At 48.6% G+C, this 27,361-nt stretch overlaps 6 protein-coding genes across 16 annotated transcripts; 2 read left to right on the top strand and 4 right to left on the bottom strand.

Annotated features, from left to right (window-relative positions):
- Window positions 1-611: 611 nt before the first annotated feature.
- s100a10b (S100 calcium binding protein A10b) lies at window positions 612-1,824 on the bottom strand. 2 transcript variants are annotated; one of them, XM_084671335.1, is made up of 3 exons: window positions 1,670-1,824; window positions 983-1,139; window positions 612-857 (listed from the first exon to the last, which is right to left on the bottom strand). In XM_084671335.1, the coding sequence occupies exons 2-3, from the start codon at window positions 1,121-1,123 to the stop codon at window positions 696-698; spliced, it is 303 nt and encodes a 100-aa protein (XP_084527461.1). In that variant the 5' UTR covers window positions 1,124-1,139; window positions 1,670-1,824; the 3' UTR covers window positions 612-695. The 2 variants fall into 2 exon arrangements, with proteins under 2 accessions (XP_084527461.1, XP_084527471.1); XM_084671345.1 differs by having other exon boundaries at window positions 983-1,125; window positions 1,670-1,811.
- An 890-nt stretch (window positions 1,825-2,714) lies between these two features.
- On the bottom strand, window positions 2,715-4,892 carry krtcap2 (keratinocyte associated protein 2). 3 transcript variants are annotated; one of them, XM_084668971.1, is made up of 5 exons: window positions 4,761-4,892; window positions 3,970-4,124; window positions 3,752-3,815; window positions 3,538-3,604; window positions 2,715-3,303 (listed from the first exon to the last, which is right to left on the bottom strand). In XM_084668971.1, the coding sequence occupies exons 1-5, from the start codon at window positions 4,762-4,764 to the stop codon at window positions 3,183-3,185; spliced, it is 411 nt and encodes a 136-aa protein (XP_084525097.1). In that variant the 5' UTR covers window positions 4,765-4,892; the 3' UTR covers window positions 2,715-3,182. The 3 variants fall into 3 exon arrangements, with proteins under 3 accessions (XP_084525097.1, XP_084525098.1, XP_084525096.1); XM_084668972.1 differs by lacking the exon at window positions 4,761-4,892 and adding an exon at window positions 4,580-4,604; XM_084668970.1 differs by lacking the exon at window positions 4,761-4,892 and adding an exon at window positions 4,258-4,432.
- A 52-nt stretch (window positions 4,893-4,944) lies between these two features.
- tmem107 (transmembrane protein 107) lies at window positions 4,945-8,494 on the bottom strand. 4 transcript variants are annotated; one of them, XM_084668974.1, is made up of 6 exons: window positions 8,356-8,494; window positions 6,531-6,683; window positions 6,297-6,364; window positions 6,098-6,198; window positions 5,739-5,835; window positions 4,945-5,416 (listed from the first exon to the last, which is right to left on the bottom strand). In XM_084668974.1, exons 2-6 carry the CDS (start codon window positions 6,615-6,617, stop codon window positions 5,347-5,349), a joined length of 423 nt encoding a protein of 140 aa, XP_084525100.1. In that variant the 5' UTR covers window positions 6,618-6,683; window positions 8,356-8,494; the 3' UTR covers window positions 4,945-5,346. The 4 variants fall into 4 exon arrangements, with proteins under 4 accessions (XP_084525100.1, XP_084525102.1, XP_084525101.1 ...); XM_084668976.1 differs by lacking the exon at window positions 8,356-8,494 and adding an exon at window positions 7,333-7,471; XM_084668975.1 differs by lacking the exons at window positions 5,739-5,835; window positions 8,356-8,494 and adding exons at window positions 5,572-5,668; window positions 6,945-7,209.
- trim46a (tripartite motif containing 46a) lies at window positions 7,593-16,688 on the top strand. Of its 5 annotated transcripts, none has more exons than XR_014726838.1 (13): window positions 7,593-7,963; window positions 9,208-9,466; window positions 9,733-9,883; window positions 10,868-11,066; window positions 11,159-11,305; window positions 11,639-11,734; window positions 11,944-12,197; window positions 13,114-13,235; window positions 13,337-13,669; window positions 14,531-14,760; window positions 15,106-15,173; window positions 15,359-16,299; window positions 16,580-16,688. XR_014726838.1 is itself a non-coding variant. In XM_084668967.1 (12 exons), exons 1-12 carry the CDS (start codon window positions 7,904-7,906, stop codon window positions 15,765-15,767), a joined length of 2,328 nt encoding a protein of 775 aa, XP_084525093.1. In that variant the 5' UTR covers window positions 7,593-7,903; the 3' UTR covers window positions 15,768-16,677. The 5 variants fall into 5 exon arrangements, 2 of the variants coding, with proteins under 2 accessions (XP_084525093.1, XP_084525095.1); XR_014726826.1 differs by having other exon boundaries at window positions 15,359-16,050; window positions 16,163-16,677; XR_014726832.1 differs by having other exon boundaries at window positions 15,359-16,035; window positions 16,163-16,677.
- A 204-nt stretch (window positions 16,689-16,892) lies between these two features.
- Window positions 16,893-18,617, top strand: LOC146301657 (uncharacterized). The gene is made up of 4 exons (XM_084671528.1): window positions 16,893-17,001; window positions 17,485-17,581; window positions 17,889-18,004; window positions 18,199-18,617. Exons 2-4 carry the CDS (start codon window positions 17,518-17,520, stop codon window positions 18,316-18,318), a joined length of 300 nt encoding a protein of 99 aa, XP_084527654.1. The 5' UTR covers window positions 16,893-17,001; window positions 17,485-17,517; the 3' UTR covers window positions 18,319-18,617.
- Window positions 18,618-22,310: 3,693 nt separating this feature from the next.
- On the bottom strand, window positions 22,311-25,738 carry slc50a1 (solute carrier family 50 member 1). Its single transcript, XM_084671359.1, has 6 exons — window positions 25,529-25,738; window positions 25,155-25,232; window positions 24,781-24,904; window positions 24,440-24,601; window positions 23,457-23,576; window positions 22,311-23,300 (listed from the first exon to the last, which is right to left on the bottom strand). The coding sequence occupies exons 1-6, from the start codon at window positions 25,594-25,596 to the stop codon at window positions 23,193-23,195; spliced, it is 660 nt and encodes a 219-aa protein (XP_084527485.1). The 5' UTR covers window positions 25,597-25,738; the 3' UTR covers window positions 22,311-23,192.
- Window positions 25,739-27,361: the final 1,623 nt, after the last annotated feature.

Raw genomic sequence — 27,361 nt, forward strand, 5'->3', positions numbered from 1 at the left:
CATTTACACTGCACATTATCTGTAAGAGACTGAAGGACAGAAGGAATGTGTGACAGTAGAGAGAAAAGATGAAGAAGCAAGAAGTTCGACCATGACTGATTATTGAGCTCTCATGACATCAGGTGGTGAAAAATGAGCACTACACATTCACCTTGGGCGCTTCCTTTTAGTACCTGAACACCGTACATCTGCTTGGTCTTGTTTGATTACAGACGGTGAAGCCGTAACGCACGCACATGGGAACAAACTAAAAACCTGCACAAACCCTCATGGAACTGTGCACTGATAGAGACCAGACATGCAGTGGATAAGGGATGAAGCAGTGTTGGTTTGAGCTGTTAAATGATTGGCGATGTCATCCTCACTCCTGGATAAAGGTGACCTTGTGCCCTTGCAAGCTTGGATTGGAACCAGGTAAATGTTTGTGTTTCGGTTCCTACTGTCTTGCTTGTTTCATCAGTGGAGAATCTTCCTGGATTTAACAGAGAAAAGGTGTTTTGGATAACAACAGCTGTCTCGCTTCGCTGAAAGGGTGTGCCCCGTTATCATTATCATCTGCCACTCCCAAATATGCACGCTGAGTAAGTACAAGCCAAAGAAACAGCAACACAAACAGGGCCAACGTTTATTAAAGCTTAACAGAAAATGACTCCCGAATGAAGCCAAATGAAGCACATCATGTCTCTCTGTCTCCATCACTTCTTGCCCTGTTTACTTATGTGGAGCTGGAACAGGCGTTCACAGGCGATAGACAGGCCGACCACGAGAGACACAAACTCCTGGAAGTCCACCAAGCCGTCGCTGTTCTGGTCCAGATCCTTCATGATCTTCTCCACAGCGGCTGGGTCCTTCTGGGACTGGGGGGGGGGGGGGGGGGGGGGGGGGGTCAACTCACCCATTTGGTTGACAGCAAGCAGATCTGTAGCTAAGCTAATATCTGACACACATTCATTGTGGGCTGAAGGAGAGAAGGAGGTCTGACCTTTAAGAAGGAAGACAGTTCAGTCTCCATCAGCACTTTCAGCTCCTTCTTGTTCAGAGTCTTGCCATCACCATCTTTGTCAGCATAGCAGTGGAACACCTTTATCAGGGACTCCATCGCTCCCTCCAACTCTGAAGGCATGTCTGCAGGTACAGATCTTATGAGGAGGGGGAGAGAAAATAAACCGTGTTTGTATGACAGAACTCTCACGTTGGACAAGTTACCAATGGAGACCAGATCAGCGCGCACTTTAAGAGGATGGGTGTTGGTTGGCTCTACAGACAAATTCCTCCGTCATTTCATCATGGCACAATCTCCTTATCACAATCTCCAACTCCCACTCTCTCTTTGTTAAAAATAATCATTTTTCTTGACGATGCCTGCTATGGTCTACAGTATACAAATTGAAATGTAACATAATCTACAATCTATCCTTAAATATTATCCAGTGAGATGCCTTCTGGTACATTTTGACACAATGTTTTTTAGAACATAAACTCTAATGGACTGACGCGCACGAAGTTCGGTTGATTAAATAAAAATACACTGATACAAAGATTTCTCAAACTTTCGGTCAATGAGCGCACACACACTTAACTGATGTAAATACAGCCAACATTGTTCATTCACGTTGCAGTCGCTATTAAAAGTTTTCTGTTTGACGCAAAACGCGAAAGTTCAACTTACCAGATGAGCTAACTGCTTATGGGTTCGGATGGAAGAAATCGGTCCGGTGTAAGGGTTGGGGGAAAAACTTTTAAAACAAGGAACAGGGGAACGCCCTGAGAAGCATGCCTGCTCACGTTTGCGTGAGCGCTACGTTCGCGACCCGTTTTTTGATACATGATGACTGATCGTTTTATATAGTTACTAGTGCTGTCAGTTTAACGCGTTATTAACGGCGTTAACGCAAACCCAAATTAACGGCGTCAATTATTTTATCGCGCGATTAACGCTCTTTTTGGCCTAGCAAACTTTGTAGTTTTTTTCACATGCTGTTGCAACAACTACCGACGTTAGAAAAACTACAACACCACACCGGATCTAGCTAGACCGGAAACAAAACAACAGGCACGCCAAACACTCGTTTGGCTTGCGAGCTGGCTAAAGAGTAGTAGCAGAGCCCGTTTACGGATATTAGACATTCTCTGGTAGTAGGCTAACGTTACGTTTTGAGTGGATGACGAGCGCGAGATGCCGAAATGGATGCCAATAAGATTCTGAATGGAAAGTTTGCTTTTAAAAAGTTGCCAAATGGTTCTATTGACAAGACCAGTGATCTGTGTGTTTTGTCGTTGTAAACTGAGCTATCATCGCAGCACGTCCAGTCTGAAATACCACTTGATGGCCAAGCACACAACTGATGCGAATTCTCTGCCCCCTCGTCAAAGCCAGGCGATTGCAATGTTGTTTTCAATAAAAAAAATATTTGCACAAAGCAATCCGAACCACTTTTCTATGTTGATAAGAGCATTAAAATTTGAAAAAAGATTGGGACAAAAAGAAATCAGGGACATTTAGAATAGATACAAATGTGCGATTAAATGTGATTAATCGCGAGTTAACTATGACATTAATGCGATTAATCGCGATTAAATATTTTAATCGTTTGACAGCACTAATAGTTACATTTATTTTATGTAATAGACATTTACTTGCTAAAGACATTTTTTAAGACACAGGTTTTTTCTCAAATTGTTTTAATTACAAATTAATCTTAACAAAAAAAATGTTACCTGAAACATACCAAAACAATCACGCATGGATGACGTTTACATCTATGTGCAACCAGAAGGAAACAAGTGCTGGATGGAGGGAATGTAATAAACGCTAGACCCAACAACAGATTCTCTCCCTGCTATCCTCCCATTCTAGCTTCATCCTTCACGTGCTCAGTAAGCTGTGACTGGGACAACGAGTCAAGGAAACAAACTATTCAAGAGCCCTTTGCGGCTGCTCTTGGTCGTCAGTGACTGTCTCTCAATTATCTGTCACTTGGCGACTGTAGTCCATAACAACAGACTTCAGGAAGGGTTTACAAAAGTGACATACTAAAGAACAGAGAGACTATTGGGCAAAATACATGACAGATAACTGGGATGTGACATCACTGGTTACATTACAAATTTCCTCCAGAATGATTGGTTTTCAAAAACGAATAATGTCGGATGAGTGGATGAGAGCGTGCCAGATTTCTGGCTCAGTTCTTCCTTTTGCCTTTGCTGGTAGCTTTGGCAGGTGCTACCGCGGGAACGGCTGCCTGGTAGAGAGCGGCCGACACTTTGTTAATGTAGTAGATGGCGAAGAGAGAGAATATCAGACTGGAAAAAGAGGAGAAAAAAATGTTGTCAACACTTATAAGTTTAGTAACAACAGTACAACCATATTGTAACCCTTTAATAGATATCTTTTTTCTTCTTCTCATCACTTCATTCTACATCCCAGGCATCTGTAGACATACCGCTGGGCCCGCCAGAAATGTACAGAGACCCTGGTACAACTTTGCTCCACACTGGGGGGTGATGAATTCTAGCTGTGATACAGGCGGTACTTACCATGTTGTGACACACACACGGTGCACCAGTCCAGAGGCAAACAGGGAGAGACACAGGCACACCAGGACTACAGAGGACAGATGAGAGAAAGCAGACATGTTTGATGTAAGCTTCTACGACTGGTCTAGACTGCACAACCCAACACTGTAAGAGTGCATTTCAGGTACATGTTAGCTAAATGTACTAGGGTAGAGTCAGGATCTTTATAACTCACTTTCTGGGAATATCTTAGCCTGGAATCCCTTCCCGAAGATGAGATTTTCCAGGTTATTGAAGGCCTGGGGGTGAAGTTAAGGTGCTCAAGCAGATTACTGCTGGATTTCATTAAGATATTCAGTGCAAGGGTCCGTTTAGCACAGCACTACTTCAAAAGTTTAGTACCTGAACTAGGCAGAACCGTTGAAAACCTTTTTAACCTCGTGAGAAGGATACAGTGAGGGAGCAGATGAAGAGGACAGACCCCAGCAGCCCCCCCAGGATGGTGAGCCACTCCGTGGAGCCCAACTGTCTGCTGAACATCTGCATCCCGGCGAACACCAGTACCGACAGCAAGCTGGACAGCACCAGAGACGTGCCTGTGTTCACTGCTGTAGGGAGAGCAGAGGGGCGTGAGACAGCCGGCGGGTGGAAGCGTTGTGTAGACGGAGGAGTATGGACAATCGAGAAGAAAAAAAAATGAAGAGCTAGTCATGTCATGCATTTGGGTAGAGGTAGGCCTACTCGAATTCATATCCGTTATCATTTCCATTTGTCTTCTACCACGAATAAGCCAACTGCATTAGGCTAGTAAAAGATTCATATTTTCACTGGATAACCTCAGCAAGTTCCATGTATTTAGTCTAATAGTGTTAAAACTTTTTTCATTGCTCTTGCGCCACGTCAGTGAGTGTACGCCCACAAATAGTTCCGGTGTATGTTTGCTCTTACATTTAGCTGGGGAATTTAAATTTACAATTAGGATCTAAAACCAATACTGCCCGGGAAGTACAATATGCAAGCAGTAACATGCTACATGCTAATAATAAAATGTTAAGACATTTACCTAGCTTGCTAGCTAGAAGCAACTAGCTAGCTGTGCAGATTGAATGGGTTGTCCATACTATCGCTACTAACTAAAGTTAGCTGTGTGTGGCAGCAAGAAACAGCGATTGTCTTTGAGCCCTCATCGAGTAATCATAAATAAAATATATCACTTACAGATTCACTGGTTATACGCTACTTACCCATTTCCAATTATTCAATCAAAGACGACTACTATGCTAATAATCTGGGCGTTTCGGATGCAAGTTAGCTATCCTCTCAATGCACGGTTACGCGTCTTCAGGAACTATCGGTACTAGTCTCGCTACCCGGACCACAAAAGTGACGCACCGCACAACTGGGACCAATCAGAAACGGCACACGCGATCAAAATCCTTGCGAACCGTCACACTTAAATCTTTATTTGAATTAGTAAAAAAAAACTAAAAAAAACTGTAAAACAACACGTTGATACAGCAACAGCCATCCACAACGTCCATCTTATTCACAATAAACGGGAATGGGCGTTAGACAGCCCAGTACAAACAGGGTTGACTGAGACTTTATGAAGATATATTTAGCCAGAAATGTCTCTACATCCAGTTGAACCCATGGCATTTTATTGAAGAACTCTGCCTCTGTATATAGTCGGCTCCTCCGTTGCACGCATCTGGTTTCCTTCCCCAATTTGAGTCACTGTCACAAGCAGTCATACTTCCAAGGGTTCCATAGTTGCATCTTCAATGCTACGCTCCTACGACAGATTAAAAAGGTCTCTCCCAATAGCTGTTAAAGTGCCTTTTTCTTCAGTCCGAATACTGCAATGAAGAGGATGATTTCCACAAATGCTGGAAGAACACTGAGGGAATAAGATGTGAATAAGGATTAAGAATCGCATTGAACATACAAATAACAGACATGACACACGGGGTTAATGCTGTTCTTCATAGTTGTCTCTGGAAGCTGGCTCAGCCCTGTTCCACATAAAAAAAAGGAACCCGCACAAACACCAACCTGCAAAGGGCAAAAATAACCCAGTAGGTCCAGCATTCCCACTTCTGGAACACAAAGAAAGAGAGGCCTACGGAGGCACTGCAGTGGGCTGCCAGGGCTGGGGAGGTCACGTGTCAGGGAAACACACCCAGTGGGATAAACACACATATTCACACGTGCACACTGACCTGCAGAAGACAAAGATCCACCAGTAGATGTCACATTCCCACTGCTCAAACAGAAAGAACAGCAGAGCCACTGAGGCGCTAGCGTGAGCTGCGATGGCTACAGCAGGTCAGAGTGTGAAGAAGACGTAGTAACAGAGCGGGCTGGAGTCAGGGAATCACAACTATCAAGGAGAATAGCCCCTCCCTAACACCTTACAGTTGTATTCATTCATAGTCTTGTTTTAACTAGAAAGTATCCAATAGAAATGACTGGATCTGTATCTAGTCATGTTTCAAAATACTTCATCAGGATATTTTGTGTCACTTGTCTCCACGGTCACTGTGTTGTTTAAAATGTATTACTGTCTGTTTAAGGATACACAGGAGGCCTTGGCTGCCATTAAACATGGAGACACCAGACAGGAAGCCAGCCAGCTCTACACCAAACAGACCCAGGGTTACCGCCAGCGCCACCACCAATCTGAGAGACACACAGGTGCACAGAGCGTGTGTTATGATCACTCATTTCCAGATGTTTCTTGAATGCATGTATGATGTGTAAGTCCTGATGATTCTCACTTAGTGTCCTCGTTCTTATATTCTTCTTCTGTATACTCCAGAGGAAGACAGGCTAGGACATTGTTTTCCTGTAGGCAAACAATACTGAGTTGGATGGTTTGTCTCAAAAGAGAAAATTGATTAAACACATTGATGGAGTGGGAGTTCACAGGTGATGAAGATGTGGATACGGGCAAGTGTTTGGCAATGGCAAATTCTATATAAAAGATTAACTGTATCTTTATTTGCACATACCCGTGACCAGAAGATTGTGACAACGATAACGAGGTGTGCTATGAGCGTCAGGAATCGTGCTGGGACCAGACTGCTGATTGCAGACATAGCTAGGTATTAGCTAGCTCTACTGTAGCTTGGTTGACTTTTTCCAGAAAGCTTACGAATAATAGCCTAGAAAGGGATAAGTTAAAGATTATTGACAATGACATATATTTAAAAAGACAGATGCATTAATACACTGGATACCATAGTGTCCTTAGTTTTAGCTTAGCACTAGCTACCGGAACATTAGCAACATACCCAATTTTGACCAGCGACCTAGATTATATTGATTAGGGATAGCTTTTTACTTCCGGCTAAACTAGCATCTCTCATGTCGTTTGTACTCTTTCTAAAAACATACAGAATAGGCCAACATTACGTGGTTCATACCGTTGTTCCTGTTGCTCAGTTCACTGCAGTTAGCTCTGTAACTGGCAAGCTAGCAAGCTAATATCTAACTATATAAACATGCGCTCCGCTCTTTTCGTTGAGTGGTTGGTTGCTACAACATAATCCAAGCTGCATTAATGGTTGTTGGACAGTTTCTGAGACAACTATGAACAGATATTCACAAACAAGCATGGTTCTTGAATGCAACTTATTTCACATTCCTAACGCAATGTTGCCACCGCGTGGCCTAATAGTTATCTCCACGATGCTGGTCTAATAAGCATACTGGCTGTTGATTGAATAAGACAATAATGGTCAGAATAATTATGTGTGGTCAAATACATACAAATCTAAACTTTAACATAAAATGTATAAAAAATTCACTCACGTGTGTGTTATTTACCAAACTTGCTAGTGTTTGATGATAATAGCCTACAACTGATTAGATGTTAACTTGACCTGGATGCCATAGCGCCGCAAGTGTGATTATTTTAACTCAGTATTTTTGTTGCTGTTGTTTGGTGAGAGGGTTTTAGCGTTCATGAGCTTTGGTGTGAATAAAAATGGTCTAAAATAAAAAATTATAATGCAAACAAAACCAATATGGTAGCACAGCTGCGGTGCTTAAAACCTCAAAACTACAGACAATCCAGTTCCCGGCAAGGAGTTTTCCCCATCGCAGAAACCACCACGCATGCTCCCCCTCAGCAGATACACTGAACATCCGACCGTGGCGAGCCCCTGTATTCTTGTGTAGTGAACGGATGGAGATGCGCAACATTGAAATTCGGTCAACTCAATTTGCCTTTCAAACCTGGTCTACAATGGACCAGTCAGTTATCTAGTCTACATTTCCCCTCCGTCTTTTTCCCATCCTAATCCTTTATACCCAGGTGTTTATTTCAAACCTTCATCCTCGCCGAGGTATTGTCTGTAAACTGTAGATCAACATCAGAAGAATGGCTGAAGCGGAATTGCAAACCTTCACGTCGATTATGGACGCGCTGGTGCGCATCAGTGTGAGTATCAATCCTACATCTGAGCATTTAACTACAGGCTTTAAGTGTTCATATAATGTGATGGGACAATCGTAAAATTAGCTTTAACAGGCAATATGGCTGTGTAGCTCATGTCGAAAATCTTGACCCACATGATACTGTGCCAGCGCCTACTGTCTATTTTGTGGTAGCCCAGGCTACCAAACCTCCTTCCTAATTCAGTCATGTGGCCATTTAATTTTAAATCTGCGTGTATCGTAAGTGTTCACTTTGGCTTGAAGCCCAGTACTGTAATGACACCATTGTTTTTCAGCGTGGGATAAAAGAGACGTGAAGGCCTTTGGCCTTGGCGACTCGTTTAAACATCATGTTTCCTGAATAGTCCGTAGCCATTGATACCATGTAAGACATACCTTAGCTTAAATGACATCCCTGTGTTTAGTTACACTCAAATATAGGCTAGCACATAAAAAATAGCATCACGCTAACTTGGCACCGCGCAACGCATGATCAGACATCGATGCTCGTTGTCATAGAAACGGGATGTAGCGGTATTGGACCACGGTCTCCAGTTGTTGCGCGGTAGGCGTAGTCGTAACGAATAGGTGACATTTAAAGTGACCGGAACAAAAGAAACTCGAAAATAAGATATTAATAAAAAGCTATGTGTAGTTGCAATACTTTGTGTTAGCATAACTGTTGTCTGAAACCAATGAAAACTGTGGATTTCCGTCCACACCATCTCTGTCGAATGGGTTATGGTTAGAGCTAAGGGACCGGATGACCTCCACAACGACGACAGGTGACATGAGTGTTGTACTTACTGAGCAGGGCATGGACCTAGATATAGTGTAAACATGACATCATGAAGCATGAGACTGTGGCCACAGCAGGAGAACTTTGTGGGTTTGTGATTCATGTAGGAGACTAGCTGTAGCTCCTAGTCAGCAACATGCTATTAATAAACACTAACCCATCTCTGCAGCCCTGTCCGTGCCTAACATCAATTCTTTACCAGGAACTCTCTCTCTCTCTCTCTCTCTCTCTCTCTCTCTCTCTCTCTCTCTCTCTCTCTCTCTCTCTCTCTCTCTCTCTCTCTCTCTCTCTCTCTCTCTCTCTCTCTCTCTCTCTCTCTCTCTCTCTCTCTCTCTCTCTCTCTCTCTCTCTCTCTCTCTCTCTCTCTCTCTCTCTCTCTCTCTCTCTCTCTCTCTCTCTCTCTCTCTCTCTCTCTCTCTCTCTCTCTCTCTCTCTCTCTCTCGTCCCAGTCGAACATGAAGAGTATGGAGCGGGAGCTGTGCTGCCCAGTGTGTGATGAGATGGTGAAGCAGCCCATCCTCCTGCCGTGCCAGCACAGTGTCTGTCTGCTGTGTGCTGCAGAGGTGCTGGTCCAGAGAGGCTACCCTCCCCCGGACCTGCCCCCAGAGCCCAACTCCCCGGCCTCCACCCCCAACTCCCGCTCCCCCCGCCAGACCCGCAGACCCGCGCCCAGGACCCCCGACCGCCTGGAGCGCGTCCTCCGAGCAGGTGGGTGGAGGGGGGGACAGCGGGGGACAACCCCGAGCCAGGGGCCACATTCTTGCTGTGTGGCGTGTGCCAGCTTAGCCGTGATGGTGACAGACTGACGTCGCAACACCCAAATGTGCAATATGCCCATTGGAAACATCCGGATTAGTTTGATTCAGGATGACAGATATGACATCTGAATATGACATCATTATTAGCGTCCAGAGTCATCGTCTTACCCCAGATCGGTCTGTCCCCCCCCCCACGGCCGTCCCTCCCTGCCCCAGGGTGTGGGACGTACCCTGGGCGACGCCGTAAGGACCCGGCCTGTCCCCCCATGCTCTTCCCCTGTCCGTCCTGCCGCAGAGACGTGGAGCTGGGGGAGCGAGGACTGACGGACTGCCTCCGCAACCTCACCCTGGAACGCATCGTGGAAAGGTACACACAGACCGCACACGCATGGAGCTGCACACACACATAAAGCTGCACACACACACACTCGTGCACAAAGTGCTTACACACACAGACTCGTGCACACTGACACACTTGCCCTGTAAGTATTTGAGTAGCGATAGAGCAGGGCTTCACTACACACTGTTGATGAAAACAATGATTCTGCATCTGAAGAGAGAAAGAGAGGGTAGTCAATACCACTTAATAAATTAGACAGAAAATCTATTCTTGGGAGGAAATGAAAATGGTGTTTTATTTGAGTTCTGTTAAAGAGGTGGGCTCCGGTATGAGAGACTGCAGTGCTGAAGAAAATGTTGAACATCAAAAGATGTTGTGGACAAGCGGATCCTCATCCCCTAAAGCAGAACCCCATCCTGTTTCCTCTCCTTCTATAGTTCTAATCTGGCCTTCCTCTGATAGGAGATGAGGGAGGTGCAGCTGTGAGGGGTGCAGCTGCTCCCTCCCTCCCTCCCTCCCTCCCTCCCTCCCTCCCTCCCTCCCTCCCTCCCTCCCTCCCTCCCTCCCTCCCTCCCTCCCTCCCTCCCTCCCTCCCTCCCTCCCTCCCTCCCTCCCTCCCTCCCTCCCTCCCTCCCTCCCTCCCTCCCTCCCTCCCTCCCTCCCTCCCTAGGCAGTGTTTTTCTCTGTCAGTAAACCGTGACTGGGCATGTTTATCGCTCCCAATGCAGTAACACGTCTTTGGGATCCAGGTCAGAAAGTCGACAAAAAAAACTTCCAACTGCTGAAAGCAAAGCAGGACAAAACCGACTGAATTGGAGCTCAGTTGATGTCCTTTCTTCATCTCTGGTTTCTCTCCTACACCATACACTCTGTTATGGTGGGCCTGCCTACCTGTCTGCCTGTCTGTCTGTCTGTCTGTCTGTCTGTCTGTCTGCCCCTCTGTCTGTCTGACTGCCTGTTTGTCTGTCTGACTGCCTGTCTGACTGCCTGTCTGCCTCCTCTCCCTGTCAGGTACAGACACACGGTGAGTCTGGGCAGTGTGGCTATCATGTGCGGCTTCTGCAAACCTCCCCAGGCTCTGGAAGCCACCAAGGGCTGTGCCGACTGCAGGTCCAACTTCTGCAACGAGTGTTTCAAGCTGTACCACCCCTGGGGAACGCCCCGGGCCCAGCACGAGCACATCCTGCCCACCAACAACTTCAGGCCCAAGGTGTGTGTGGTTCTGCACGTGTGTTTGATTCTGCATGTGTGTTTCCCCTGGCCCTGCGCCTGTCCCCCCTGACCCCTCCCTGCTCCCCGCAGGTCCTCACCTGTCCTGACCATGAGCAGGAGCGCTTGCTGTGGTATTGTCGCTCCTGCCAGAAGCTGCTGTGCCAACTCTGCAAGCTCCGCCGTTCCCACCACGGCCACAAGATGGCGCCCATAGCACAGGCATCCCAGGCGCTCAAGGTACAATTAGTATCAGTCTGCCAAGCTGGACAACAGTCTGTCAATCAGTCAGAGCAGAAGGAGGTGGTTCGCTGTTTCCTCAGCAAAGGGAACTTTTGGAACTTGAACCTGACACAGTTAAAGTAGGTTAGATCAGCGTTTGACCTCAATACCCCTGGGATGGATTTAACTAGGTCACATTCATTTAGTTAGACTAGGCTTGGTGAAAGTACACTAGATTCGACTAAAACTAGGAATGGAGATAATAAAGGCATGGATATTGCTCCACAATATGAAACAGGTCAGTTTCAGATGACGGTGTTGTCACCTATAGTTCTGTCCCAACTGACATAGGACAAAATCATCAAGGAGCTCAACTACATTCTAACCAATCAGGAGACAGTCCAGTCTCAGATCAGCCAGCTGGAGAGCGCCATCACACAAATGGAGGTAAAGAGCCATCTCTCTCTTTTATCAGGTTCTTTCTTTCTTCACATCAACCACCACCTCTACAGGCAGTACCGGCTTCCCATCATGTTCTCTCTCGCTCTCGCTCTCGCTCTCTCTCTCTCTGTCTCTGTCTCTCTCTCTCTCTCGCTCTCTCTCTCTCTGTCTCTCTCTCTGTCTCTGTCTCTCTCTCTCTCTCTCTCTCTCTCCAGCTCAACAGTGCTGTAGCGCGGGAGCATCTGTCCCAGTCTCTGAGGGAGTTGGGCTCTGCTGTGTCTGAGCGGCAGGGGGCCCTGGCCCTGGCCCTGGAGGCGTCCAGGCTGAGGAAGGCTGAGGTCCTGGCTGCCCAGGTGATGGAGAAGAGGGGCCTGCTGGAGCATGCTGGCCTGATGGCCTACACTCAGGAGCTGCTCAAAGAGACCGACCAGCCCTGCTTCGTCCAGGCCGCTCGCGTCACCCACCACAGGTAAACAACCACCCACCACAGGTAAACAATCACCCACCACAGGTAAACAATCACCCACCACAGGTAAACAATCACCCACCACAGGTAAACAACCACCCACCACAGGTAAACAATCACCCACCACAGGTAAACAACCACCCACCACAGGTAAACAATCACCCACCACAGGTAAACAATCACCCACCACAGGTAAACAACCACCCACCACAGGTAAACAACCACCCACCACAGGTAAACAACCACCCACCACAGGTAAACAATCACCCACCACAGGTAAACAACCACCCACCACAGGTAAACAATCACCCACCACAGGTAAACAACCACCCACCACAGGTAAACAACCACCCACCACAGGTAAACAATCACCCACCACAGGTAAACAACCACCCACCACAGGTAAACAACCACCCACCACAGGTAAACAATCACCCACCACAGGTAAACAACCACCCACCACAGGTAAACAATCCCCCACCACAGGTAAACAATCACCCACCACAGGTAAACAATCACCCACCACAAGTAAACAACCACCCACCACAGGTAAACAACCACCCACCACAGGTAAACAATTACCCACCAAAGGTAAACAATTACCCACCAAAGGTAAACAATCACCCACCACAGGTAAACAATCACCCACCACAGGTAAACAATCACCCACCACAGGTAAACAATCACCCATAACAGGAAAAACTCCCATAAATAACCACCCACTTCAAGTACAAAACCATCCTACTCATGTAAACCACACTCTTAACAGCACACATGTTGACTCTCTCTCTCCCTTTAACTCTCTCTCTCCCCCTTTAACTCTCTCTCTCTTTAACTCTCTCTCTCTTTAACTCTCTCTCCCTTTAACTCTCTCTCCCTTTAACTCTCTCTCCCTTTAACTCTCTCTCTCTTTCTCCAGGCTAGGGAAGGCTATAGAGCACTTGCAGTGTTTCTCTCTCTCTGCCGACCCCTCCTTCAGACACTTCCATCTGGACGCCACCAAAGAGCTCCAGCTCATCACTGGCCTGGCGTACATACAGGGTAACTCCCCAAGCCACGGTCTACACTCGCCTGTGCTCTCATCACTTCCACTCTGGAAACAAGCTTCACTCTTGTTTCTTCTTTGTTTTCGTCCTCTCCAGCCCCATTGGCTCCTGTGATTGACACTCAGAAAACTCTGGCCTATGACCAGCTCTACCTCTGCTGGCGCCTCCCCCAGGACTCGGCCCCCGCCTGGCACTTCTCTGTGGAGTTCCAGAGGCAAATGGGATTGGCCGGGGCGGCCTGGGGGTCGGGGGTCAGGCCGTCGAACACACCAGTGCCGTGGCAGCGTCTGGATGAGGTGGGCGGGACCAGTGCTGTGATTGACAGGCTGGAGATGGACTGTGTGTATGTGCTGCGGGTGAGAGGCTGCAACAAGGCGGGGTTTGGAGACTACAGTGAGGAGGTTTACCTCCACACACCACCTGCACCAGGTAACACACCTTCATTCATCTTTGTTTGTGATGCTGTCATGGCTTCCTCTAACTAATTCAGTCTCTCTTTTTCTTTCCATCTCTTCATCTTCTCAGCTTGTCATCATTTCATTATTGTTTTGTGCCAGACCTGCTCTTTGGGTTTTGGGTTTCTGTTCTATCCTGCCTCTCTCTCTCTCTCTCTCTCTCTCTCTCTCTCTCTCTCTCTCTCTCTCTCTCTCTCTCTCTCTCTCTCTCTCTCTCTCTCTCCTCTCTCCTCTCTCCTCTCTTCTCTCTTCTCTCTCTCTCTCCTTCTCCCATGCCACCCTGCTCCATGGTCCTCCACTCCCATCCTAGTCCCGTGGCAGCATGGTTAGGGTTTACTGAAGGAGATGAGTTGATCAATTATTCAGAAGTCCTTCTGAGAGGACCATTTGACCATTTTGATCAACTGATCTGACTGTTTCAGGCTGCATATCTCTCTCATTCAGATATCTCTGGATGTCGTCCTCTGGTCGTGTGATTGTGTGTAGCTGTTTTTCCTCTGCTAGTCCTCCTGATCCTCTGGATCTGTGTCAGATGCCCTCCTCTGTCTCTCCTGGAGGAAAGGTCCGCTGCCTCTCTGCCTCTGCCCTTCCTCTTCCTCCTCCTCCTCTTCCTCCTCCTCTCTGTAACCTGGAGTGTGATCTGGAGCTACAGTACCCAAGCCTCCTCTTTATCCCCACCAACTAAAGCCTCGTCACTCTCCTCGTCCTTCCTCTCTCCCTTCCTCACTCCCTTCTCCCTCTGTGTCTCTCTCTCTTCCTCCCTCCCTTCTGTCCTGTGTCTCTCTCCCTCCCTCTCTCCCTTCTCTCCTCTCCCTCCCTCCCTCCCCTCTCCCAGTGTTGTGTTTTGCTCTGGACTCTCGCTGGGGCCTGCATGCTGACAGGTTGGCGCTGGGTAAAGGACAGACGTACGCCCGCAGTGTTCCTGGGCTGTCACTCTTACAGGCGGCTGACCGCGCCCTCACTTCCTGTCACCTGACCTCTGACCTGCTTGTGGCCGACAGGGCGGTCTCCCAGGGCAGACACTACTGGGCATGCTCAGTGGAGCCAGGCTCCTACCTGGTGAAGGTGAGAGACTGTTGTGTGTCCCTGTCCTCCTACCTCTGCCCCTTCTCTCTCTCTCTCTCTCTCTCTCTCTCTCTCTCTCTCTCTCTCTCTCTCTCTCTCTCTGTCTCTCTCTCTCTCTCTCTCTCTCTCTCACTATCGCTCTCTCACTATCGCTCTCTCACTATCGCTCTCTCACTATCGCTCTCTCACTATCTCTCTCTCACTATCTCTCTCTCACTATCTCTCTCTCTCTCTCTCTCTCGCTCTCGCTCTCTCACTATCTCTCACTATCTCTCTCTCACTATCTCTCACTATCTCTCTCTCTCTCTCTCTCTCTCTCTCTCTCTCTCTCTCTCTCTCTCTCAGGTGGGGGTGGGTCAGGAAGCCAAGCTGCAGGAATGGTTCCATCTCCCCCAGGATATGGCCAGCCCCAGGTTAGAGTTACCTTGTTTACTGTTCGCACACCTCTGTTAGCAACAGTTCACGTCTTTACTGGAACTAACTAACTCACTCACTCACTCACTCACTCACCTCCCTCCCTCTTCTCCCTCTTCTCCCTCTCCTCCCTCTTCTCCCTCTTCTCCCTCTTCTCCCTCCCTCCCTCCCTCCCTCTCTCCAGGTACGACCCAGACAGCGGTCATGACAGTGGGGCGGAGGATGCCCAGGACTCCTCCCCCCCCTTCTGCTTCATCACCATGGGGATGGGGAAAATCCTCCTGCCCCATGGAGTGGCCAACTCCCACCACAATAACCACGGCAACCCTTCCAGCCCCCCCACCACCCCTCTGCCCCCCAGACTAGGAGTGTGTCTGGACTTTGAGAAAGGGCGGGTCACATTCTACGACGCCCACTCCCTGCGCGTCCTGTGGGAGGGGCATGTCGACTGCTCCGCCCCCGTGTGTCCGGCCTTCTGTTTCATTGGTGGAGGAGCTTTGCAACTCCAGGATCTTGTGGCCAATCGTAGCATAGAGGAGCCTGCACCAAGAAGGGTCACCATCCAATCACGTGCGACCAGTCTCGGGAACTGAAAAGACAGTCCATGGTTAAAGGTGTAGTCCACCCAAATATCCAGGGGTTCTGATGTTTGCAGACCTCAGAACTGGTCCACCGTCTGCATGCATCGCTCCCATGACAACCAGAGACTCCAGAGAACCAGAAATGTGAAGTGTGTGGGACTGTGACGGCGGACTGACAGTAGCTGACACCGTGACACACGGTGAAGCCTTGACTGGAACAGTCTGACAGTAGCTGACACCGTGACACACGGTGAAGCCTTGACTGGAACAGTCTGCTGTCGTAAGCACCTGAAGGGTTTGTTTACTTTCTGGTTCTCTAATATCACAGGTTACATTTTTGTATGTAATTGTTGCTATGCTGTTGATGAGCCTGTTTTGGCACTGCTGTTGTGCTGATAACGTTTCAGAAGTGGGATAAACCACCCATATCTCCAACACCTCCGCTACACCTTTACACAGCCAGGGAGTTTGACCTAAATACATTTGGAGGTGAAATGAGACTGAATGTGACAGACGTTGGGCGATGCCATAGCTGCATCTACAGGTGTGTGAGTACGTCATTGATTGATGTCATGGTCATAGTAATTGTACTCAAAGTTGAAATATTGTCCACTCTTCCAATGTCTCATGTACACCTTAACTGAGTTTTATGTTTGCTATGTGCTTGTTAATACAATCAGGATTTTACGTTAATTTCAGGTTCAACTCAAAAGATTGTCTATATTGTAAAAACACTGAAAGCAATGGCTTGGACTGTATTTTTGATATAGATACTTTCTGATTGGATGTGTGTGTTGTGATTATCATGCTATCTGCTCTGTCAGCCTCTCCTTCAGCACTGGAGCATCTCACCAGCCTGTTTCAGACTGCCGCGCTGGCACAATGTTTGTAATGCGTCATATGGGAATAAAAAAATAAAAAAAAAGAACTGTTTTACTGAGGGTCGAATGTCTAGCTTCTTCATAAAAATTAGAACATTTGATGATTATATGTTTATAATCATATTACACAGTAATATAATATAGAAATATGATACAGGTTATATCGTGTTATTGGTCACTGTACACCTGTCTCCTCCAAACCTGTGAGGGGCGCTAGTCATACTACACTGACTACTTGTTCGGTGGTTGCCAGAGCAAGTATTCCAGGAAGTGGATGTGGTTATATAGCACACTGGCCCTCTGCACCTTTTCACTTAGTTTACGTCCAGAGCACAGAGCCTCACCTCTCTCCTCACCTGATCCAGGTAAGAGAAACAAGACCTGCTTGTCCTGTCCAAATACACTGGAGGCTTGTGTTACTGTATCTGTTCCTTCTGTTGCTCATCCAACTGTTGAGCGCATTGTGTGGTCTTTTTAGTGTGATTTACACACTGCGTATGTGTGTATGTTAGTGTGTCTGTCTGTGTGTGTGTGTCTGTGTGTGTCTGTGTGTTACTATGTGTGTCTGTGTGTGTGTGTGTGTGTCTGTCTGTCTGTGTGTGTCTGTGTGTTACTATGTGTGTGTCTGTCTGTGTGTGTCTGTGTGTTACTATGTGTGTGTGTGTGTGTGTGTGTGAGACACGAGACTCATACCTTGGTGAGTGTAATAGTGTCAATTCTGTGGTTGAACAGGACAAACAGGAGCAGCACAGCATTGCTGCCGTCATCGCGGCCCAGCTTAGTGAAGTAAACAATACACACCTTGAATTATATTTCATTGTAATTTTCAATGTATCTACTTGTTTTAGGCCTGAAACGTCTCTTGCAAAAGGTGTGTAAGGATGCATTTTCACCACCTGGGAGCAGCATTGGCCCTCCTCTGCCTGCTTCCTCTGATTCAGACCTGTAAGTGTCATGGACAGGAAGCGTTTGTGTCTTGTCTTTGTCAGTACGTGTTTACCATCTAAACACTGATCCCTCTTTCATCATCACTGTTTCCTTCTCACTATAACTTTGGATTCTCCCTCTCTCCCTCCCTCCCTCCCTCCCTCCCTCCCTCCCTCCCTCCCTCCCTCCCTCCCTCCCTCCCTCCCTCCCTCCCTCCCTCCCTCCCTCCCTCCCTCCCTCCCTCCCTCCCTCCCTCCCTCCCTCCCTCCCTCCCTCCCTCCCTCCCACCCTCCCTCCCTCCCTCCCTCCCTCCCTCCCTCCCCAGCTGGTCTACAGGACCCTGGGTTCAGAGCATTGTTCCTCAGCTACAGTTCAGACGGAACATTCCTCTACAGAGAGCAGCTCAAGGAGCTCCTGCCAAGCAAGTTCGATGAGATCCAGGTGGGTGTGGGGTGTGTGTGTGTGGGGGGTGTGTGTGTGTGGGGGGTGTGTGTGTGTGTGTGTGTGTAAGAAATAACAATAAAAGCTAACTCTTAGTCAAGTGTTTGACAGTGTTCACCCAGGTCATCTGACACTGGTTATTGGGGATTATATGAGGCAAATGGGTCCCATTTTTCCTCCTCTCCTCTCTGTAGGATCTGAATGATCAGCTGCTGGTGGAGCTGATGGTCTTTGCCGACTCTGATCAGGATGGTCGTCTGGACGTGGATGAGTTCATTACACTGGCCAAGTACATCACCAAGAAGCGCCCCTAGCAGGGTCGACCTGGGGGCCCCTAGCAGGGTCGACCTGGGGGCCCCTAGCAGGGTCGACCTGGGGGCCCCTAGCAGGGTCGACCTGGGGGCCCCTAGCAGGGTCGACCTGGGGGCCCCTAGCAGGGTCGACCTGGTTGAGTGAGCCTGTCAACATACAGAACCAGACATGCTACACCATAAAATACATCCTCATGGATATAATAGAGGTTTTCTTCTACCTTTTTTCAAATCTGTAACCATAGAATATTTTACAAAAATGATCTACATTAAAAACCTGTACTTCTGCTACACACATGAAAGCTGTGTTTCGTGTGATTTCTGTCCTCAGAAAACAGATTCTCTTGCCGGCTTCATGTGTCGTGTGGTGAGACATAAACCACTGTAAATGTGCACACAATGCAGAATGTTCCATTTGCCTCTGAAAGCAAGTCTCTTTCCTCAGCATATCTGTACGTTAGACACACACACACACACACACAGTAATATTTCTGGCACATGTAATTCAGCCCTGGAGGGGGGCCAGTCGGCATGTTAGGACAGTACCACTGCTCCTCAGGGTGTGTGTGTGTGTGTGTGTGTGTGTGTGTGTGTGTGTGTGTGTGTGTGTGTGTGTGTGTGTGTGTGTGTGTGTGTGTGTGTGTGTGTGTGTGTGTGTGTGTGTGTGTGTGTAGGGTGATAGTGTACGCACTTGTGTCTATGTGTCCTTGGTGCTTACCCTGACAGGAAAAACATTAGCGGTTATCTATAAACACATTTACAGCTGCTTTAAACCTACCACCTGTTAGTCTGTAGATGGCTGGCTGTGTGGGTTCTGTTACTGTACTCTGATGATGACAGGTTTAATTTTTATGATGTGTTTACCTCAGCTTTACTACCCTGGCCATGTGTACCACCAGAACCAATAACCGACTAACCACAATTGTACATTGTTATTCTTTTAATATGCAAATAACACAGAGACAGTGCTAGCATTGTGTGAGTGGCAGGGCTGGGTTCAGGGCTAGACTCTGACAGCTTAACGATTACCTGTCTGCACACTGCGCCTGTCAGTGCTGCAGGTGAGGAGGTGGCTGTCAGTGCTGCAGGTGAGGAGGTGGCTGTCAGTGCTGCAGGTGAGGAGGTGGCTGTCAGTGCTGCAGGTGAGGAGGTGGCTGTCAGTGTCAGTGCTGCAGGTGAGGAGGAGGCTGTCAGTGTCAGTGTTGCAGGTGAGGAAGTGGCTGTCAGTGCTGCAGGTGAGGAGGAGGCTGTCAGTGCTGCAGGTGAGGAGGAGGCTGTCAGTGCTGCAGGTGAGGAGGAGGCTGTCAGTGTCAGTGCTGCAGGTGAGGAGGAGGCTGTCAGTGTCAGTGCTGCAGGTGAGGAGGAGGCTGTCAGTGTCAGTGCTGCAGGTGAGGAAGTGGCTGTCAGTGTCAGTGCTGCAGGTGAGGAGGAGGCTGTCAGTGTCAGTGTTGCAGGTGAGGAAGTGGCTGTCAGTGCTGCAGGTGAGGAGGAGGCTGTCAGTGCTGCAGGTGAGGAGGAGGCTGTCAGTGTCAGTGCTGCAGGCGAGGAAGTGGCTGTCAGTGCTGCAGGTGAGGAGGTGGCTGTCAGTGTCAGTGCTGCAGGTGAGGAGGAGGCTGTCAGTGTCAGTGCTGCAGGTGAGGAGGAGGCTGTCAGTGTCAGTGCTGCAGGTGAGGAGGTGGATGTCAGTGCTGCAGGTGAGGAGGTGGCTGTCAGTGCTGCAGGTGAGGAGGTGGCTGTCAGTGTCAGTGCTGCAGGTGAGGAGGAGGCTGTCAGTGTCAGTGCTGCAGGTGAGGAGGTGGATGTCAGTGCTGCAGGTGAGGAGGTGGCTGTCAGTGCTGCAGGTGAGGAGGTGGCTGTGGTCCTCTAGGAAGCTCTGGAGCTGGACACCACTGACTGTGGACCAGAGGTCACCGCTCCTGCCTCTTAACCTTTCCTCTGTGTGTCTGGGCCACTGGTAGGTTGACTGGCTGAGAGTGTATGTGTATGTGGGTGGAGTTCACTGTGTGTGTGTGTGTGTGTGTGAGTGAGTGTGAGTGTGTGTGAGAGAGAGACACAGTCTTTCAGCTGTGTAACCTGAGGGACCTGTGAAGGAGAATGCTGATGAAAGTCAACAGAGCACCGGGCAGGGGGATCTCTGGTAAAAACTGGGAATAGAAAGAAGCCACATGCTGCTCTCTGCACATTGTTCCTCATAAATTCCTGAGGCAGCAACTGCACCTTCTCACTCCTCCTGAAGCACGTACATGGGCATGAGGACAGGAGAGATGGGAAGGTCAGCAGTGTGTGTGTGTGTGTGTGTGTGTGTGTGTGTGTGTGTGTGTGTGTGTGTGCAGCTACGGACATGTCAAAGTGTGAAGAAGTCCAGACACCTGAGACACTAGCCTGAAAAAGTACACCTGAGATTACAAAGCAGATAGAAAACAGAAGGGGAGAGAGAGAGAGAGAGACAGAGAGAGAGAGAGAGAGAGAGAGAGAGAGACAGAGAGAGACAGAGAGAGAGAGAGAGAGAGAGAGAGAGAGAGAGAGAGAGAGAGAGAGAGACAGAGAGAGAGAGACAGAGAAAGAGAGAGAGAGAGAGACAGAGACAGAGAGAGAGAGACAGAGAAAGAGACAGAGAAAGAGAGAGAGAGAGAGAGAGAGAGAGAGAGAGAGAGAGAGAGAGAGAGAGAGAGAGAGAGAAGGTGATTGGATGACAGGAAAATACTGAAAGAAAAGCACATTCTTCCTCCCACCCTCTGTCCTTCTCTCTTTCTCTTCAAAACAACAGCTGGGACAGGTGTGTTTTTACTGATGGTAGAAAGTGCACCTGCTGACTCTCCCTTTACGTGTGTGTGTAAGTGTGTGTGTATGTGCGTGTGTGTGCATGTGTATGTGTGTATGCTGAGTCTATAGTTTCACCACGCACAGCTTGTGCTGTCCCTGTTCATTCCCAAAACAGCTTTAGTTTTACACAGTAAACTTGTTTGTGTGTGAGTGTGCTGGGACGGTCTATGTGTTGCGTGCATACAGAGGGTTGGTATATATCATTAAAGAGACGTGTGGAGCGTGGGCTGAATGTAGTTTTTCTTGTTGTATAGACAGTCTCTTAAACAGGATACAGAGGGATCCTGTTTGTGTGCTGACTCCCATTGTTTAACTGATTACACCCCCCCCCAACACACACACACACTCACACACACTCCTCCTTGCTGTCCGTGCACTTAACCAAGGATACACATCCACCATGGAGCCTGCTCTGATCCTTCACACACACACAGGCTTGTCTTGTGGGTGTGCATTAACACTGTCTGCATGTGGTTGTCTAGTCTATCTGACTCCACTCATTAGGTCTTCCATTGTCCTCCAATGCTTAACTCACTCACACACACACTCACACACACTCACACAGTCCTAACAGCTCAGACCTCCCCCTCCTTATTCCTGCTCTCCTATGTTGGGCTCCTCTTCCACCAGATCTCTATCTGCTGACGACACACCCGGCTGACCTCCCTCCTCTGCTAAACCCCAGCATCCCTCCAGGTATGATCTACACATGCTTGTGTGGAGGGAACATGAACAGTTCTGTTATATCTGTAGTGGAGGTTGAGAGCAGAGCGACACGAGCCTGTCCTCTCTGTCTGGTCCAAACAGGGCAGACATGCAGCCTTCCCCTCCTCCGTTGTGGTGTTTCTACCTTCTCTGACAGTCTTCTAACCCTCTCTCTCATTCCTTTCTTTCCCACTCAGCATCAACACACTTCTCACTCATCTCATTTGATCTCTTTCTTCTCCACGTCTGTGTTGTCTGTGTGATCACTGTAGGGGGGACCAGCTCTTTGAGCACAGGAAGAGGCTGGCGTTCACACACACACACACACACACACACACACGCTGAGAACACCCCACACGGCCTTTCCCACCACTACCCCCTGATACACACACATAAACAAGCCCCTGCTCACTGCTGTGGTGTTTTAGACTGGATCATATGACTGGGTATATGAGGAGAAACACACCTTTAAAAGATGTATAAAACATTTATTTTAAGTACCAGTCACCAGCCAAGCACACACCATCATTTCCCCTGCCTAGAGATAATATCCTTTTGTATGTACATATTCTCTTTTACACAACTATTTATAAAAATAGCAATCACAATACAGTATATTTACTTTGGGCACGAAAATAAACAGAGAAAAATATAATAATCCACAGCCATGTCTTGTTGGGTTATGTAGGACTAGAATAATGTATAGAGACAGGGAAGATATATGATGTGTAACAACATGGTAGGCCCCTGGTCCTCACAGGCTGGGAGGCCCCTGGTCCTCACAGGCTGGGAGGCCCCTGGTCCTCACAGGGTGGGAGGCCCCTGGTCCTCACAGGGTGGGAGGCCCCTGGTCCTCACAGGCTGGGAGGCCCCTGGTCCTCACAGGCTGGGAGGCCCCTGGTCCTCACAGGCTGGGAGGCCCCTGGTCCTCACAGGGTGGGAGGCCCCTGGTCCTCACAGTGTGGGAGGCCCCTGGTCCTCACAGGCTGGGAGGCCCCTGGTCCTCACAGGCTGGGAGGCCCCTGGTCCTCACAGGCTGGGAGGCCCCTGGTCCTCACAGGGTGGGAGGCCCCTGGTCCTCACAGTGTGGGAGGCCCCTGGTCCTCACAGGCTGGGAGGCCCCTGGTCCTCAAGACAAGCAGCTAGTTCCCCCTAGTCTGGCCTAAGACAGGTCATGGGTACCTACAGTCTCGTTCTATGGCGGAAGACTCAAACATGTCATTCATTCTTGACTAATTCAATCAATCGTCACGTGAGGGACATGATATCGGAGGACTCAAGGCACTTGGTAAACGGTGGGCTGCCCTCCTGATCCCTCACTACCATTGGTGGACGAATGTCCGGCCCCCTCAGATCTGGAGCAGGTTATAGGACGGTGATTCCTGATTGGCAGACGTAAACCTCCAGAACAGGTAGAATCTGATGAGGCTGGTGGCGATGCCAGGCGTGTTTGGCACCTGAAAAAGACACACACACACACACACGAATGTTGTGGCTGGTTGGTGTCTTGCGGTGTAGCTGCAGAGGTGTGGCTGCAGAGGTGTGGCTGCAGAGGTGTGGCTGCAGAGGTGTGGCTGCAGAGGTGTGGCTGCAGAGGTGTGGCTGCAGCCTACCATGATGTAGAAGTCCTGAAGCTGGAGGCCGTACAGCGTCCAGGAGGTGGAGGTAAAGAACGTTGCCACGGTGAGGGGGAACGACAGACGACTCACATTCTTACTGCGCACAATCTCCACCTGACACACACAGGGAGAGAGACACCAGAGAGACAGACAGAGACAGAGAGAGACAGAGACAGAAAGAGAGAGACAGAGAGAGAGAGACAGACAGACACAGACAGACACAGACAGAAAGAGAGAGAGACAGAGACAGAGAGAGACAGAGACAGAAACAGAAAGAGAGAGAGACAGAGACAGACAGAGAGAGAGAGAGAGAGAACACATTGGGTATAAAACAAAGAGTTATCTCAAACAACACATACACCTGGGGGATAATGGTGTGTGTGTGACTATCCATGTGTGTGTGTGTGTGTGACTATCCATGTGTGTGTGTGTGTGTGTGACTATCCATGTGTGTGTGTGTGTGTGTGACTATCCATGTGTGAGTGTGTGTTTACACAGTTCAACTATATGGAAGGAAATGCAAGTACAGGCAGACGACCACTCAGCCCAGAAGAGAAGGACGCAAACAGGAAAGGGACGCAGGGGGAGAGAAGCAGGAAACCAGAGGCTGTACCAGAGGACAACACAGACAGAGGGCTGAAGGAGGACAACAGGAACAGGAAGCAGAGGAGGACAACAGGAAGCAGGAGACAGAACAAATTCCTACGTGAAGGAGAATGTTAAAGAAGGTCCGATATTTCAGTTTTCCTCAGGGCATGTTTAATGGTATGTGCTGTGTTCACTCCATGTTTTTCACAGGTAGCTGCAGTGTGCCGTCGAGGGGTGTGTTACTAGATAGGTTATGTTTTTTTTTTCTTTTTTTTCTGTACAGCACAGGTGAGGGTGACTGGCATTTCAGAGGTAGTGAGGCCGTCTAGAGGTAGTGAGGGCTGTCTATGTGTCGCTAGGGCTGTGTATGTGTTGCTAGGGCTGTTTACCAGGTCGGTAAGGGGGGACAGGTACATGCTGACGGTGAACACACTGCAGGTGAGGCCCAGCTGAGCCAGCTGACTGTCTCCCGGAGGCAGCAACATGCTGAAGTACAGCCAGCCTCCACACAGCACTGCTGCTGCAGCCAGGGCGTGGCTGGTCACCCGCCTCTGCAACACACACACAGCCATTACACACACACACACACACACACACACACACACACAGCCATTACGCACACACACACACACACACACACACACACGGAAACCCATAGAGTTACAGCTAGAAGCAAACAGGTTCCATGTTCCTGGTAGGAAGGGCCTCTAGCAGCAGAGGTAGGGCTCACCCTCTCCTTGGTGTAGTGGCAGTAGAAGACAATGTAGAGGATCTGTAGGGAAGCCCCGATGGTGTTGACTAGTACCAGGGTCATATCCCTCTTGAGCATACCATAATACAACCATCCGAGGTTGCTATGGAAGCATGACAACAGGAAATTGTTAATAGTTACCAGTGATAATTACGTGCACACACAGGGAAGTTACATGCACACTCAGGGAAGTTGTGTGCATGTCATTACTTATTACATGTACTTGTAATCTACTTGTACTTAAGAGGATTTTTAATATTTAGTGAACTTCAGAGAACTTTTCACTTTCACTCCTTAAATTTGATGTGTGTACTTTTGCCATCTCTGCGCACACACACACACAATGATCGTACTTGAGGCAGGTGGTGAGGAAGGGCAGGAACTGGACGCTGTCAGCACTTTGAGACGCTCTCATCTTTTTCAGGTCGGTTCTGAAAAATAAACACACAACTTTTGGTCTGTGGCTTACTACGACTCTGCTCTCTGTGTCTCTCTTGACATACGGACAAATACACATCGAGACACACTCGAACATACACAGGAATAAGGAATTCTGGTTCTGTGCACTATCTCTAGTTTGCAAACTCGTTAACGTTAGAGAGATTACAAGTGGCGACAATGCACACTGGACTGACATGGCTAACCACACAAGCAGATAACTACAGCCTGCAGCTTCACATGCAGTTGAATTACTTTCAGATACATGCTGAAGAGCGGGCAAACTTACAATCCTGTCGAGAACATCCCGACCGTAAATACGATACACGCACATGATAAAAAATCCAAAAAATCCATAGAACGGAAAACCAAATACTTGATATGCGTGCTTCTATGTGGTCGTTTTGTACTAGCAGCAACTGCTAAATTATTGTTGAAGTCTTACTGATTATCAATGAAATTGCTATTCTGCTACGGTGACGTTCTATCTGCACTTCCGTGTTTGTAATCAGTATTCTGAAAGGGGAGGAGCAGCTCTTGACCAATGACAGGATGGTTGCTATGACAATTGATGACCTAACTCAATTTCTCGCGCTTACAGGCTACTTACTGTACCACGTTGTGAAAGGGATGGATAGGTGAGAGAAATCAACTCATTGTCCATAGACTGTATGGCATATAAGCTAATTAGTTACAGTATGTCATTATCATTATATAGAAAATGTCAAAGCAACAGATCTGGATTTAAAACACCATGATGAGATGTTGGCCTTATTCAGGGCTGTCCAAACCTGCTCCTAGCGATTTACCCTCAGAATCAGAATGGTTTTAATCGCCATGAAAGTTTGCACAGACAAGGCCAATCGCGGGGCCCTAAACAAATGTTTAGTTTGTTTATTGGGTCGGGCTGGCCTTGCACTCAAAACAACATAGCTGACATTAATCCCACAGTCTCCATTTCCAAGTATGTGTCCCTCTGTTATAAGCAGAAGGAGATCTCAGCTCCCTGAACTGTGGCCTGGCTTTCTCTTCCTCACAGAACTCACTTCACAGCTCTTGGCAGGGATGGAATGAAGGAGTGGAATGAAATACATCATCCTGGCTCGAATCCCTTCATCTCCAGCCGAACATCATGGTCTGTAGGTGTCCTTACCTGGTTGCAGTAAGAGTACATTTTTGCTTACGTGTGAAAATCACCAAGTTAATATGATCTTTGATAAAGGCATTTATTACAAGTTTGACTCCCTTTTGTATTTCTGTTGCTGTGAAATTGACAATGGCATTTACTGTTGTACTGTCCTGTAGCTGTTTGGTGTGCAGGTTAGCATGGCTATCGTGGTTCCTCTTCTGTCCTGCTCACCCTGGTCCACACACAGGACCAGGCTGCTTCAGACAGCATGTTCACCCTGGTCCACACACAGGACCAGGCTGCTTCAGACAGCATGCTCACCCTGGTCCACACACAGGACCAGGCTGCTTCAGACAGCATGCTCACCCCGGTCCACACACAGGACCAGGCTGCTTCAGACAGCATGCTCACCCTGGTCCACACACAGGACCAGGCTGCTTCAGACAGCATGTTCACCCTGGTCCACACACAGGACCAGGCTGCTTCAGACAGCATGCTCACCCCGGTCCACACACAGGACCAGGCTGCTTCAGACAGCATGCTCACCCCGGTCCACACACAGGACCAGGCTGCTTCAGACAGCATGCTCACCCTGGTCCACACACAGGACCAGGCTGCTTCAGACAGCATGCTCACCCCGGTCCACACACAGGACCAGGCTGCTTCAGACAGCAGCAAGGCGCTGAGGGGGAGGACAGAGAAAAGAAAGAGAGAGGCAAAAGAAAGAACAAGCGAAGGAGAGTGTGAGGTCGAGAGAGTGGGTTAGAGTGACAGCTTCACACCAGAGTGTCAGTTTGTTTTCAGGGTCTTCTCAGGCTCCCCCCCCCCCGTCTCTCGCCCCTCTCTCCCCCCTGCCTCTCTCTTTCTCCCCCATGTTTGGCCAACAGGTTGTGAAGTCCAGGCCAGGGCAAACCGCCCAGCCCAGGATGAAAGAGAGAAGCGAGGGAATGAGTAAAGGGAGGAGGGGGAAGACCTGAGAGTGTCAGTTGGAGA

Source organism: Hypomesus nipponensis, chromosome 2 (genome assembly GCF_054491055.1).
Source record: "Hypomesus nipponensis isolate SF chromosome 2, ASM5449105v1, whole genome shotgun sequence".
Classification (NCBI taxonomy): Eukaryota; Metazoa; Chordata; class Actinopteri; order Osmeriformes; family Osmeridae; genus Hypomesus; species Hypomesus nipponensis.

Coding starts and splice junctions, on each gene's coding strand:
- s100a10b (XM_084671335.1), bottom strand. CDS start 1,123: ATGCCTTCAGAGTTGGAGGGAGCGATGGAGTCCCTGATAAAGGTGTTC. Junction 858..982: donor AACTGTCTTCCTTCTTAAAG/GTCAGACCTCCT, acceptor CCCCCCCCCCAG/TCCCAGAAGGACCCAGCCGC.
- krtcap2 (XM_084668970.1), bottom strand. CDS start 4,285: ATGGAAATGATAACGGATATGAATTCGA. Junction 3,816..3,969: donor TCTTCATCTGCTCCCTCACT/GTATCCTTCTCA, acceptor CTTCACCCCCAG/GCCTTCAATAACCTGGAAAA. Junction 3,605..3,751: donor GGCTAAGATATTCCCAGAAA/GTGAGTTATAAA, acceptor TGTCCTCTGTAG/TCCTGGTGTGCCTGTGTCTC.
- tmem107 (XM_084668974.1), bottom strand. CDS start 6,617: ATGTCTGCAATCAGCAGTCTGGTCCCAGCACGATTCCTGACGCTCATA. Junction 6,199..6,296: donor TATAAGAACGAGGACACTAA/GTGAGAATCATC, acceptor TGTGTCTCTCAG/ATTGGTGGTGGCGCTGGCGG. Junction 5,836..6,097: donor TGGCAGCCAAGGCCTCCTGT/GTATCCTTAAAC, acceptor GACCTGCTGTAG/CCATCGCAGCTCACGCTAGC.
- trim46a (XM_084668967.1), top strand. CDS start 7,904: ATGGCTGAAGCGGAATTGCAAACCTTCACGTCGATTATGGACGCGCTG. Junction 11,067..11,158: donor CCAACAACTTCAGGCCCAAG/GTGTGTGTGGTT, acceptor TGCTCCCCGCAG/GTCCTCACCTGTCCTGACCA. Junction 11,735..11,943: donor GCGCCATCACACAAATGGAG/GTAAAGAGCCAT, acceptor CTCTCTCTCCAG/CTCAACAGTGCTGTAGCGCG.
- LOC146301657 (XM_084671528.1), top strand. CDS start 17,518: ATGCATTTTCACCACCTGGGAGCAGCATTGGCCCTCCTCTGCCTGCTT. Junction 17,582..17,888: donor GCTTCCTCTGATTCAGACCT/GTAAGTGTCATG, acceptor CTCCCTCCCCAG/CTGGTCTACAGGACCCTGGG. Junction 18,005..18,198: donor GCAAGTTCGATGAGATCCAG/GTGGGTGTGGGG, acceptor TCCTCTCTGTAG/GATCTGAATGATCAGCTGCT.
- slc50a1 (XM_084671359.1), bottom strand. CDS start 25,596: ATGGATTTTTTGGATTTTTTATCATGTGCGTGTATCGTATTTACGGTC. Junction 24,602..24,780: donor GCCACTACACCAAGGAGAGG/GTGAGCCCTACC, acceptor TGTGTGTTGCAG/AGGCGGGTGACCAGCCACGC. Junction 23,577..24,439: donor TGTCCCCCCTTACCGACCTG/GTAAACAGCCCT, acceptor TGTGTGTGTCAG/GTGGAGATTGTGCGCAGTAA.